The sequence below is a fragment of the Bipolaris victoriae genome, assembly GCF_000527765.1.
Source record: "Bipolaris victoriae FI3 unplaced genomic scaffold scaffold_136, whole genome shotgun sequence".
Lineage (NCBI taxonomy): Eukaryota > Fungi > Ascomycota > Dothideomycetes > Pleosporales > Pleosporaceae > Bipolaris > Bipolaris victoriae.
The window spans coordinates 55,934-67,963 of record NW_014575256.1 but is presented as its reverse complement, the minus strand read 5'-3'; the positions used below and the strand labels follow the sequence as shown (position 1 = coordinate 67,963).

General features: G+C 54.2%; 8 protein-coding genes across 8 annotated transcripts; 4 read left to right on the top strand and 4 right to left on the bottom strand.

Annotated features, from left to right (window-relative positions):
- Positions 1–233: 233 nt before the first annotated feature.
- Positions 234–1,039, bottom strand: COCVIDRAFT_112700 (hypothetical protein; the record flags this gene model as incomplete). Its single annotated transcript, XM_014696062.1, has 2 exons — positions 234–899; positions 962–1,039. The coding sequence occupies 2 exons, from the start codon at positions 1,037–1,039 to the stop codon at positions 234–236; spliced, it is 744 nt and encodes a 247-aa protein (XP_014551548.1).
- A 454-nt stretch (positions 1,040–1,493) lies between these two features.
- On the bottom strand, positions 1,494–2,433 carry COCVIDRAFT_42196 (hypothetical protein; the record flags this gene model as incomplete). Its single annotated transcript, XM_014696061.1, has 2 exons — positions 1,494–2,024; positions 2,407–2,433. 2 exons carry the CDS (start codon positions 2,431–2,433, stop codon positions 1,494–1,496), a joined length of 558 nt encoding a protein of 185 aa, XP_014551547.1.
- Positions 2,434–3,319: 886 nt separating this feature from the next.
- Positions 3,320–3,478, top strand: COCVIDRAFT_112674 (hypothetical protein; the record flags this gene model as incomplete). The annotated part of the gene is made up of 1 exon (XM_014696060.1): positions 3,320–3,478. A coding segment is annotated over one exon (159 nt), but the record flags the coding sequence as incomplete, so codon positions are not given.
- Positions 3,479–3,957: 479 nt separating this feature from the next.
- On the bottom strand, positions 3,958–6,120 carry COCVIDRAFT_112688 (hypothetical protein; the record flags this gene model as incomplete). Its single annotated transcript, XM_014696059.1, has 2 exons — positions 3,958–4,403; positions 4,464–6,120. 2 exons carry the CDS (start codon positions 6,118–6,120, stop codon positions 3,958–3,960), a joined length of 2,103 nt encoding a protein of 700 aa, XP_014551545.1.
- A 745-nt stretch (positions 6,121–6,865) lies between these two features.
- On the top strand, positions 6,866–7,935 carry COCVIDRAFT_20251 (hypothetical protein; the record flags this gene model as incomplete). The annotated part of the gene is made up of 3 exons (XM_014696030.1): positions 6,866–7,292; positions 7,343–7,373; positions 7,533–7,935. 3 exons carry the CDS (start codon positions 6,866–6,868, stop codon positions 7,933–7,935), a joined length of 861 nt encoding a protein of 286 aa, XP_014551516.1.
- A 1,206-nt stretch (positions 7,936–9,141) lies between these two features.
- On the bottom strand, positions 9,142–9,461 carry COCVIDRAFT_112648 (hypothetical protein; the record flags this gene model as incomplete). The annotated part of the gene is made up of 2 exons (XM_014696058.1): positions 9,142–9,305; positions 9,356–9,461. Coding segments are annotated over 2 exons (270 nt in total), but the record flags the coding sequence as incomplete, so codon positions are not given.
- Positions 9,462–10,107: 646 nt separating this feature from the next.
- COCVIDRAFT_20249 (hypothetical protein) lies at positions 10,108–10,567 on the top strand (the record flags this gene model as incomplete). The annotated part of the gene is made up of 2 exons (XM_014696029.1): positions 10,108–10,200; positions 10,250–10,567. 2 exons carry the CDS (start codon positions 10,108–10,110, stop codon positions 10,565–10,567), a joined length of 411 nt encoding a protein of 136 aa, XP_014551515.1.
- Positions 10,568–11,019: 452 nt separating this feature from the next.
- On the top strand, positions 11,020–11,686 carry COCVIDRAFT_112670 (hypothetical protein; the record flags this gene model as incomplete). The annotated part of the gene is made up of 2 exons (XM_014696057.1): positions 11,020–11,185; positions 11,256–11,686. The coding sequence occupies 2 exons, from the start codon at positions 11,020–11,022 to the stop codon at positions 11,684–11,686; spliced, it is 597 nt and encodes a 198-aa protein (XP_014551543.1).
- Between the last annotated feature and the right edge of the window lie 344 nt (positions 11,687–12,030).

Genomic DNA, 12,030 nt, shown 5'->3' with positions numbered 1-12,030 from the left:
TAAGAATAGGCTAATGTTCATAGTACTCCAGATACTCCATGGGTCTCATGCAAAACCAAAGCAAGACCATCGATGCAAACGCCGCTCATATGCCGACGCCTTATTGAGTGCTTTCTATCAGTGATGGCGGCTGATGATGTGGAACAAGTAGCAGCCGGTTATTGTGCTGTAAATCCAAATATATATCGGAAGGTGTATCGTGGGCTAGAGGGTGAAGAAACAAACGTGGCACCTCACAAGATGACGCATTTGGGTTTGTCCTTGCCGCGCTTGTTGCTTCCAGTCATGCCAGTGCCGCGTGTGCGTCGATCGCCTCCGCCTCGTGAGCGATCCTTCTCGGAGTAGCCGGGGCGCGCCCGAGGTTCTTTTCGGTCGGTTGGGGAGCGGCCAGTGCCCTGGTGTCGTTGTCGTCGGAGCTGTCTGACTACATCAAAAAAGGCCTTTTCGACATTGACGCAATTCTTGGCAGAGGCCTCGACAAAGTCACAACCGAGGTCTTTCGCGAGAGCTTGTCCCTCTTGGGTCGACACTTCGCGTTCAGTGACGCGGTCGCACTTGTTGCCAACGAGCATGACGGGGGCCTGGCCAAACATGGGGGCAGATGCAGTCATGGGCGAGCCGGGGTAAGTGGGTGAGCCAGCCATGGAGGATTCCTTGACGCGTTGTATTTGGCTGTGGAAGCGTTGTATGCGGGCAAAAGAGGAGCGCGATGAGATGCTGTAGACGAGCACAAAGCCTTCGCCGTCGCGTATCCATTGGTCTCGTAGGGCAATGTACTCTTCTTGGCCGGCGGTATCGAGCACCTCGAGCATGCACGACTGACCGTCAATCTGCACCTGCTTTCGATACGAGTCCTCGATGGTAGGATCGTATGTCTCAACAAAGTGGTTCAAGCACAACTAGCAAATGTCAGCTTTGTCAGAGGCAGAGTGGAAGGACAAGGGGAGGGGAATCAAGGTACCTGTATAGTCAGGGCGGTCTTTCCAACACCTCCATCGCCCAGCACCACCAATTTGTACAAAGTCATTTTCCCTGCCATGGTGGCGGTAGTGGAGTAGATGTAGTGGTAGTAGGTGGTATGCGCCGATGCCACGGGCAAGGCAAAGATCAGATTGTATAGGACAGCGGGTAGGGCAAGGTGCGAGTACCGAGAATTTTTTGGGGTTTATCCGTTTTTCTTCACAAAGGCTCGTAGATGAAAGTAGTGGTTTTGTAGCCGACCGGTAGGCTCAGCTTAGGTTGCGATGCCACGGAGAAGGGGGCGAGGAGGGGGGAGGAGAGAGAGACGGGGAGAGACAGGGAGGAAGCGAGAGTCCAAACGGGCGCGCGAGACCAAGGGGGCGGCGCAGGTAGGATGAGCGTGGTCGGGGGTTGTGGTTGTGTCCGACGGCGGTCGACACTCGCACAGCAAGACAGGTGCGCGTGTCGACGGGCTGGGGGAGGCAGTTGAGGATCGAAGAGGGAGTGGTGAGGACAATGGTTGCACAGGCAGATTACGAGGCGGAAGCGTGGCGTGTGCCGCAGGGTGGATGCGGAAACGGCGGCGGCAGAAGCGAGCGGGGAGGGAGGTGATGGGCCTGAGGCAGCTTGGACAGGCGAAGGTGAGGAGAGAAGAGGTTAAGTGAAGCGAGGCGAGGCGAGGCGCGGCGCGGCGCAGCGACAAGAGGGCGACAAGAGGGCGGTGGCAGCAACAGCAGCAACGGCGGCAGCGGCAGCACCAGCAGCGACAGCAACAGCGACAGCGAGAGCGAGAGCGGGAGTACCAGCACGAGCACCAGCACCAGCAGCGAGGCGGACGGGGTGCAGGCAGGGAGAGATGGGCGGATGGGTGAGGGTGAGTAGGTGGGATGGGGTGGATGGGTGGACGGACGGACAGGCAGACAGACAGACAGACAGAATGACGGACGGACAGGGTCGAGATCAAGGGAGATGTTGGGCGAGCCGTGGCAGTCTTGGTCAGGGTTCTCTGGCTGCAGTGGCTCGTGTGCCCACGTGAAGAGAGCGCTGCTCCGGCCGGGCGGGCGCTGGCTCAGCCTGTGCGCAAATCACCTATCAACCACCTCCACCACCACAACAATAACAACAACAACAACAACAACAACAATAAGAATAATAACAACAACAACAACCACGTCGGGCAGGACCTGCGGGCATCGAAACTCACGGCGGGCGAGGGCAGGACAGGCAGTCAAGATGGCAGGAGGAATGGGCGAGGTCAAAAGAAACGCGCGATTAGGTCAACATGGGCAGCCGGGGTTTTTGAGGTTGGCTCCCTTCCCTCGGGCTTTCCGACCTCAGCGTGCGCCTAGTCGTGTCCAGGTCGCTCTGTCGACAAGCAGCACCGCCGTTGCTACATGTACATCTATGTACATGTACTCACTACATGCCTACATGTGTCCAACTAACCTTGTCCAAGTTTTTACATGTCCTCATGTATATATAGACACAATGGTTATATATACACTCTATATATATAACTGTACATGGCTTGCATGCTCCGAGTGCCAATATACTTATGGACTTGGGCCATGGCCTGGTGGGTTATACGCCGATGCCGTGGCCCATGGTGCTGGAAACAACGCACTGCGCTCTGCCCGTTGTGTCCACCCTCGCCAAACGCCATATTAGCACGCCTGCTAACGCGAGTGCTCGGCACTACGGGTGCGTGCCGCGGAGAGATGCAGCGCAACTATGTACCTACCTGGATGCGGCCCTCGCTGCCCTCTGCTCTGAGACGGCCTGGTGTCGCTGTGATTCGACGGCAGGAGCCGTGGTAAGTCCGCTTCACTGCAGTCCAAATAGCCGTCGCCCGGGACGCGCCTCGGCGCTCCCAATGTGTCTGGCTAAGTAAGTAGAGTGTATGCACATGTACTTGTGGCATGTGGATGCATGGCTGGATGCATCCATGGCTGTGGATTCACATAGGCAGTGCTGTCATGGCCGTGAATGGCCCTCGATCCCCCCCTCCCGTCCTCCTCCGCTCGCCTCGCACCCCCCATGGCTCGCGCATTCCCATTCCCATTCCCATTCCCAAGAGGTTTCAGTCAGTCGGGGTGCTCTCACGCACACGCACACGGTCGGGGAACAGGAGGCTGAGCCGCGACAGCTTGTAGCCGAGCCGGGGGGGGCCATCAGCGTCGAGTCTTGAGTCGATAGGCGCAGGGAGGAAGAAGGTCCACGACGCGCGGGCGGATTGGTGCTGCGTGTGCGTGTCCCTATCGCCTCCAACACGCCTGCTTCCGGCCGGCCGCCGGCCGGGCTCCGGCCCGCCTCATTGGCCCGCTGCGCCCTGCTGCTTACCCCAAATCCCACCACTCCACCGCCTCCACCATCCGCCCTCCCCATCCACTCACTATCGCCCGCAGCCTCCTGCAAGCACGTGTGTCGCTGGGCCCCCCCTACCCCCCCGGCCCATCGCTCGGCCGCTCTCTCTCTACCCACTACACTACTCCTACACACTAAGTACTTACTTAGTTAGTCCTACCAGCTCCACTGGCTGGCTGACCGTCACAGCCAAGTACACATCACTCACACATCGAGAACCACTGCTTTGTCCTCTCGTCGACTTTCCGGGGAGCGGCCCGCTGCAATCCCGGCGCCGTTGAGCTCCATGCTCTCTTACTCTACATTACTTATGCTCCATCCCACGCCATCGTCACCCTCCTCCTCATCCACACGGCCAACCAATGCCCAAGCACAGGCACACGCACAATCATACTGGCCCGCACATGGCCCGCTTAGCTCAAACCCCCCCGCCCTAGCCCAACTGCCTCTGCGAGCTGCTGCCCTGTGGCGACGCCCTGTCATGTCATGCCAAAACACTCGCACCACGCAGCAAGCAACTGTGCCGAAATCATCCTTCCTTGGCTACCCCGGCCTGCCCTCGCCCCACCCCATCCCAATTTCATACTTGCTACCAAGTAGTAGACAATAGAGACTATCTAGTAGTACGACGATTCACAGCTTTGCACGCCCTTCTGTTGCTCGGTGCAGCCCTTTACCTCTTCGCTCAAAGTATTCACGAATCTTCTCCCTCGCTACATGGACCGCCTCGCTGTCCTCAATCGTGCTGGGTACCTGCACTTCCTTGTCAAACTCGCCATGCGTCGCGTTCTCGAGCAGCTCCCGCAACACTCGCCGCAGCGTCTTGCCGCTCCTCGTCTTGGGTATCATGCCCTTTCCCTGAATGATGCCTCCCAGGCTAGCAATGGCACCTATCTGTTCCCGTACAAGCCCTTGAACCTCACCAAACAGCCCCTCGTCCATGACTGCCGATTCCGGATGGTCGTGCCTAGACAGCGTAACAAAGGCGAATGGCAAGTGCCCCTTCAAGGCATCTGGAATTCCCACCACAGCTGCTTCGGCAATCCATCCATGAGACGTGATTGCTTGCTCAATGGCGCCTCATCATCGCTGTTAGCATATACACGCCGCTCCATAAGTACATGCTAAACTCAACTTACCCGTGCTGAACCGGTGCGCCGCGACATTGATCACATCGTCAGCGCGTGCCATGATGGAAATATACCCTTCCTCGTCCATCATGCCCGCATCTCCCGTATCAATCCACTTGCCATTAAACCTCTTCAAGTAGCCTTTGTAGAAGCGTTCCTCGTCTTCCCACAGCGTTGTGAACGCCGTCGGAGCCAACGGTATCGCCATGACAATATTGCCCATCTCGCCCCTCGCAACCTCGTTGCCATCATCATCCACCACACGCACATCAAACCCCGGCATAGCCTTGCCTGCCGAGCCTGGCTTGATTGCAAGTGGCTTTGGACGCTCTTGACAAGAAAAGTCCAGTCCTGACGAAGCACTTAGTGCAATCCCGGAAATGGGAGAACCCGACTCTGATGACCACCAGTTATCTACCACCACTGCGCCCGGAGCGCAATGCTTGGTCAGCAACTCCTGATAGATGCGGATGATACTCGGCTCGCTTCTCTCCCCTGCCAGGAATAGGGCTCGAAGTGTCTTTAGTGCACCCCTTCTGCCCCTGGCTTCAAAGAAGTGGTTTTCGCCATCGTCCCTCCGTATCGCCCTCAGAGCTGTTGGAGCAGTGAACATGGTCGAGACGTTGTACTCCTCCACAATACGCCAAAATGTACTGGCGTCTGGAGTCCCGATTGGCTTGCCTTCGAATAAAATCGTGGTGGCGCCAGCTAGCAACGGGGCGTAGACAATGTACGAGTGTCCAACAACCCATCCAATGTCGCTGGCAGTAAACATGACATCGCCTGCACCATGGATGCCAAAGAGGTACTTGATGGAAAAGTTGAGGCCCACGGCATGCCCCCCTGCCGACCGAACCACGCCCTTTGGCAGCCCAGTCGTTCCCGACGTGTAAATGATGTAGATTCCATCCCCACTCTTGACCGGTACAGCGTCGGCCTTGAGCCCTCGATTTCTCGCACTCTTGACCAGTCGTTGCCAGTTGCGCTGCCCGTCTTCTTTGACTATTGGGTCCCATCTCAACTGCTCTCTTTGCCACACAATGATTTTGCATGGTTTGAATTTGCTCTTGTCAACCGCTCCCTCAATCATGCTCTTGTACCCAGTCGGCTTCTTTGTTCCTTCAATCCCGCACGACGCTGTCATGATTGCCACGGGCCTACTTGCTTCAATTCTCTGTGCCAGTGCCGCCGAGCTGAAGCCGCCAAAGACGACGGCATGTATGGCTCCAAGGCGAGCAATAGCCAGCATGGCAAACAGAGCAGCTGGCACCATGGGCATGTAGATGAGAACGACATCCCCTTGTTTGACTCCCTCCTCTCTCAGTACGCCTGCAAGGGTCTCTACTTCTTGCAGCAGTTGCTTGTACGTGTACTGCTCCTTTTGACCCGTTACTGGACTGTCCCAGCAGATGGCAGTGTTGTCTCCATTTCCGTTGGCCACGTGACGGTCAACGCAGTTGTAAGTTGTCGATATCTCGCCGTCTGCAAACCATTCCCAATGCTCGTGCGACACGTTGCTCTTCTTCAGATATTTTGTCGTTTTCCGGAATGCATGCGATGGCTCTCTGTGCCAGTAAAGATTGGCTGCCTGGCGCTTCCAGAATGCCTCAGGGTTGGAGATTGACGCTGCATAGACTTGGTCCTGGATGTGTTGATGTGGCGTCATGGTTGGGTTTGAGTCCGGATTTGAAGGCGAGCTGCACAAGATGAGATTGTGACAACGGGATGTGGTCTGGTTTCATTAGCAGTCGATAGGGGCCTTGGATGGAAGAGCATCTAAATCGCGCAAGAGCTCCGTTTTTGTCATGACGCATCGGTCCAATGGGCCGTGGGGGTAATACCTCGGAACGAACAGCTTGGGCATGCCCAGATCTCCGCAAAGCACCAAGTAGTAGCGGGGAAGCACTAACTTGATTGGGATGCAGTATCACTGAAGACATGTAAAGCCAGGAAGATGCACAGAGATCACACTCGGGCTTCCGCGTCTGCACCCGTCTATCTAAGTTTGAGTATGATTGCCGCAGAGTGCGTTTTTGGCAAGAGCGAATGTGTCTGATTGCTGTTCGCCCTGTCCTAACCACGGTCGTGCTGTCGTCTCTCATGTTCGAGCACTGGACAAGTGTAGGAGAGTGGGCAATTAGACGCAGGGCACGACGGTCATGATCAAATACATTGGAAGTTGCAAGACAAAGCGAACATTTCCTTACACCCAAGCATACTGTATTCTGCCATCAATCCGCGCTGCTCGCCATCCAACCCATCAGGCATTAGACTATTTCCGAATATTGTCCGGGTGACGTACTACTATATAATCGACCATGTAGCCATCATATCCGCGGCTAGACCAGATAGCCCCCAACTCGTCAACACCACTGCTCAAGGTCGCTCCAAGGCTTATCACAGGTATCACCATGGCTCTGTCTCCGACACCTCGGGCCCTTCTTTTTGATGTCTTTGGTACCTGCGTCAACTGGCGCAAGTCCGTCGTTAGCGCCCTATGTGACAAGGCTCACGAGTCGCTCAATGCCGCCACTGCATCGCTAGCTTCACAGCTTCGACTACGAGCTTCTGCCATGACGGAAGAAGATTGGGGACGATTTGCGCAGGAGTGGAGAGACAGCTACAAGGTCTTCACCCAGAAACTCGCGGCGGATCACTCGTCCACTTGGATGACCGTCGATGATCATCACCTCAAGTCACTCAAGGAGCTCATAGCCAAATGGGAGCTCCAAGGCTTGTGGGATGAGCATGAGATTCGCGCTCTGAGCCTTTGTTGGCATCATTTGGTGCCATGGGACGACTCTGTTTTGGGCGTTCAACTGCTAAACCAGCTGTTTGGTAGGTCGAGGCTAGCCACCTGGTTGCAACGCGTCGCTAAACGGAAATAGCAACATGCACACTGTCCAACGGTAACATGAGGTAAGCTAGCTTCCGTTCCTATGCGAGATGCACTGCACTCTCATGCATGCATCGGTAAACGAGGACGCGCTCTCAACTAGGAGCATGGATTGTGGCCAACATGATTTGCCGACGTTGGGGCGTGCGCGTTGACCGGCTGATGCTAAAGTCACTACCCAGCCTCCTCTCCGATCTCCGCGCCTTCACCGCCATACCCTTTACGCACCTCTTCTCGTCCGAGATGTTCGGCACCTACAAGCCATCGCCCGAAGTCTACCTTGGTGCGGTCAAAGCACTAGGCGTCGCGCCTGCAGAGTGTGTCATGGTAGCTGCTCATTTGAACGATCTCAAGGCCGCCAAAGAAAATGGTCTGCAAACCATCTATGTTGAGCGCATTGGTGAGGAGGACTGGGGCGACGAAGAGATTGAGAAAGCACGCACTGCTGACTGGGTGGATATGTGGGTGGGTCTTGGTGATGGCAATAGAGGCTTCATAACGGTGGCAGAAAAGCTGGGTATCGCAGTGACAGAAGGTTATAAGGCTACGCGGCTGAGCTCCTCCCTCCCCATTGGCATGGATTGAAGATGCCAATCTGGCGGATGTCCCTTGCTCTCTCCCCATGTCAGAGTATGGGTGGGTTAGATATGCGTAGTGACGCGTTATGTTTACATGTCTCTGGATCACATGTGTTCAAGTCTCTTGTGACGCGTAGTGATGTTTTATTTTCGCGACTTGTGTCCATTGAATCAACCTACAAAGATGAAATAATGAAGATGTTTAGAACGCGTAGTTCAGGCCGCTTTTGAGTGCGCGTAATGGATGATATTGCACGTGGCGTAGTGTTCAGGTTCTACTTTTTCTTCCCTGGTGTTGCTTGGCGCAACAAGTGAACACATGTATACAGCAGCTTGTGTGACGCGACACATAACGATGGATGTCAAGAAAATAAATTGTTTGGTATCAAGACGCGTTCAATACGTAATGCGTCAGTTTTTTAGTGATTTTCTCAGATGATGTTGTGGTGATTTGAAATTTATGCTGGATGCTACTATAAAACATTTTCTACTTTTTGTCGAAACAGTTAATCATTACAAAAATTAATAATGCACCACCAATAGGTCCGATTGAGCTCAAAATGAACATATAGAATGCTGATATACGAAAGAAAATTATCCGATAGCTTTTAACAAAATTAACACAATAATCACGACGTTCGACCGCGTGAGTGCATACAGTGACGTCATCGGCGTAATTCAAAATTGACATGACTGACAGCAGCAAACGGTAAGATTATTGAGAGACGAGAGAACAGAGGCTATGCAAGCGGCTTCACATGGTCCATCATTGAATCTACAGGTCGGTGGTAGTTTAACAATGACGGATAGTTTGTATCAATCAAAGTGCATGGTATAGTAGGCATAAAATAATCACGACGTCCTAAAGGAGGGGATCAAAATCGATGTAGTATCACTGGTCGAGACCATAGCAGTTGCACGTTACATACAAGGGGGTGAAACTGACAGCAAAGAAACATAGAGATCACAGTACAGACGGAGTTCAAATCACGAGACACATGTAGACGAGGACACTAGACATCACAAGGCACAGGAGAGAAGTTGAAGTATTATGGTATCATTCCATGCAAAGCAGAAACCGACTGATATAACCGTGAACTCCGAGCCTTAGTATACTGTACAAGGCTATGACCATCCCACCGAGCACCGAAGCCGACCATGGACTGAACAAGTCGGCAAAAGTCGTAACATGAAAACCGTGAAGAAAAACACTCTAACCACCGAAACCGTACAGGGTGCGGCCTTGTCGCTTGAGAGCGTAGACAACGTCGAGAGAAGTGACGGTCTTGCGCTTGGCGTGCTCAGTGTAGGTGACGGCGTCACGGATAACACCCTCGAGGAAGGTCTTGAGAACACCGCGAGTCTCCTCGTAGATCACTGTAGAGGGTTAGCGGCAGATCAGGTCCAAGGAGCGGCGAGACACATACTGGCTGAGATACGCTTGACACCACCACGACGAGCGAGACGACGGATAGCGGGCTTGGTGATACCCTGGATGTTGTCACGAAGAATCTTGCGGTGGCGCTTGGCACCACCCTTTCCGAGACCCTTGCCACCTTTGCCGCCTGCATGATGGGTTAGTGTGCTGTTGGAAGGTGTAGACGCGCTGCTGGACGCGTCGTCGAGGCGGAGGCCAGCAGATGTGAGTACTCACGACCAGTCATGTTGATGGATGTGTGTGGGGGAGGTTGTTGGTTGGGAGAGAGAGTGTAGAGTGGATTGGAGCGTGTTTGAGTGATAGACGCGGTGAGATTGGATGCTGGACTGGAGACTGGGCAGGCGTAGTGGTGTTTATGAGGGCGAGGGGGCGCGTGCACGGCGGGCGCCAGATCACACACCTTCCACGCCGGATCAGAGTGACGCACGGGCGCGCTTTCCAGATCAACGACCGTGCCCCTTCCCTTTCGGGCGCGCGGCCAAGCGAGCCAATGGCGCAAGCGCGCTCACTTGGGAGTTTTGTTGCAGCGCGCATTGCCAGCAGTTTGGCCTTTGGTGTTCCTGGGCCTGCTTTGCACGCGCAACAAAGAGTGATTTTCCAGGCAACTGCCCGCCCCCCCGATTACCATATAAGCAGCGCCCGCCCACCCGTCTCCATCCCTCATCCACTGCACAGCTCCACTCATCAGCCTCATCCACACAACTCATTTCCTCAACACCATCCACCACCACAACAACAACCATGGCTCGCACCAAGCAGACTGCCCGCAAGTCCACTGGTGGCAAGGCTCCTCGTAAGCAGCTTGCCTCCAAGGCCGCCCGCAAATCCGCACCAGTAAGTCCCTTCTTGCCTCGCCTTCCATCGCCACTCTAACCATCTGTAGTCTACCGGTGGTGTCAAGAAGCCTCACCGCTACAAGCCTGGTACCGTCGCTCTCCGTGAGATCCGTCGCTACCAGAAGTCGACTGAGCTCCTCATCCGCAAGCTGCCCTTCCAGCGTCTTGTCCGTGAGATTGCCCAGGACTTCAAGTCCGATCTCCGCTTCCAGTCCTCCGCCATCGGTGCTCTCCAGGAGTCCGTTGAGGCCTACCTCGTCTCCCTCTTCGAGGACACCAACCTGTGCGCCATCCACGCCAAGCGTGTCACCATCCAGAGCAAGGACATTCAGCTCGCCCGCCGCCTCCGCGGTGAGCGTGGTTAAACTTTTCACCTTCAACACGACATGACAACATCCTCGGGTCGGTGATGGGTCTTTGGTTCGGGTAGTACAGGCGTTTGGGTTTTTTCATGGTTCACGGTCTTCAACTCGGTTTTATGAGTGCACACGAGCGGTGCTGAGCATGTAGTATATCCAGGCTAATCAGTGGTCACTGGTCGATATCCCACGAAATCAATAGATTTCCACTTCAAACTCTTCATTACTTGCGACGTGACTTTGATACTTACCAATCCTGTGGTCCACTTGTACTATGCCAACCTACCATTAACGTCATTTTGCCACCATGCCTTGCTTACCCACACTACATCCAACGTCGAGTATATGACTAGCGAGACATTTAGCCGTGGGTGCGGCCGCAGTCACTCGCGCTGATTCTCGTGTCTCGATATCCTTTTTACAGTCGCGCCTTTGATCCACACACATTGAATTTCGCAATGACCTGGCAACGTGAATTATCATCATGGATGTCGCCTCCTCCACTGAAGACGGCCGATGCACCGGCTGTCGGCCAAAACGCCCCCTTATTGCCCAGATCAGAGGGATTTGTACAGAATGGCAAGCCAACCATCATTAGTTTCCTTAGACACTGCGGCTGTCCTTGTAAGTAGTCTTTTTTTTTTTGGCATTCAGCCCCTCGCTAGACCAAACAGTCTTGACAAAATCATTGCAGTCGCCGAGAAGACTTTCCTTGACTTGCGTGCCATTGCACCTACTCATCTAGATATTCATTTCGTGGCTGTTTCTCACAGCGACCAAGAATCTACAGACAAATGGCTTGCCTCGCTACCCGACCCTACGCGAAATAAACAACCCAATCTCCATGTCATTGTTGATGCGGAGCGTAAGACGTACGCTGCGTGGGGCTTGGGTATGTCGGGCGTCTGGCACGTCCTGGCGAGCATGCCCAGCGTTCTGAAACTGGCCAATAAACAAGGCATCAAAGTCAGGCCGACTGAGAGTGGCAGCAGGTGGCAGACCGCTGGTGACTTTGCTATAGATGGCGAGGGTATAGTGAGGTGGTCTAGGAAAAATGAGCGTGCAGACGATATGCCAGACTTCAACGAGGGACTTGATGCGCTGCTGAAAGATAGAGGCGAGTGAATTGAACCCAACAAAGCCATGCAAGGCGCAAGTGCAAGACTTTGTAGCGTTCCCTGCGACTAGTGTGCACCGGCTAGCACTTGGGTTTCCCCTGGGTATTTGGTTGTTCCTTTCTAATTCCATCGTTCGTTCCACGTTTTGCACTTCACAATGTGGGGGCCACGTCGGCGCGTGATGTAACTTTTTCTTATACACGATCAATCGCGCCAGTAATCCGTGCAAATGAATGGCTCAAGCTATAACACAGACAAAGCCTGTTGTGCTGAATAGCTCAGATTCTATACATACATGAACATCATGGGCAACTACAACTTGGAGCCGGCTTGTGCTGCATGTGCGTAAAG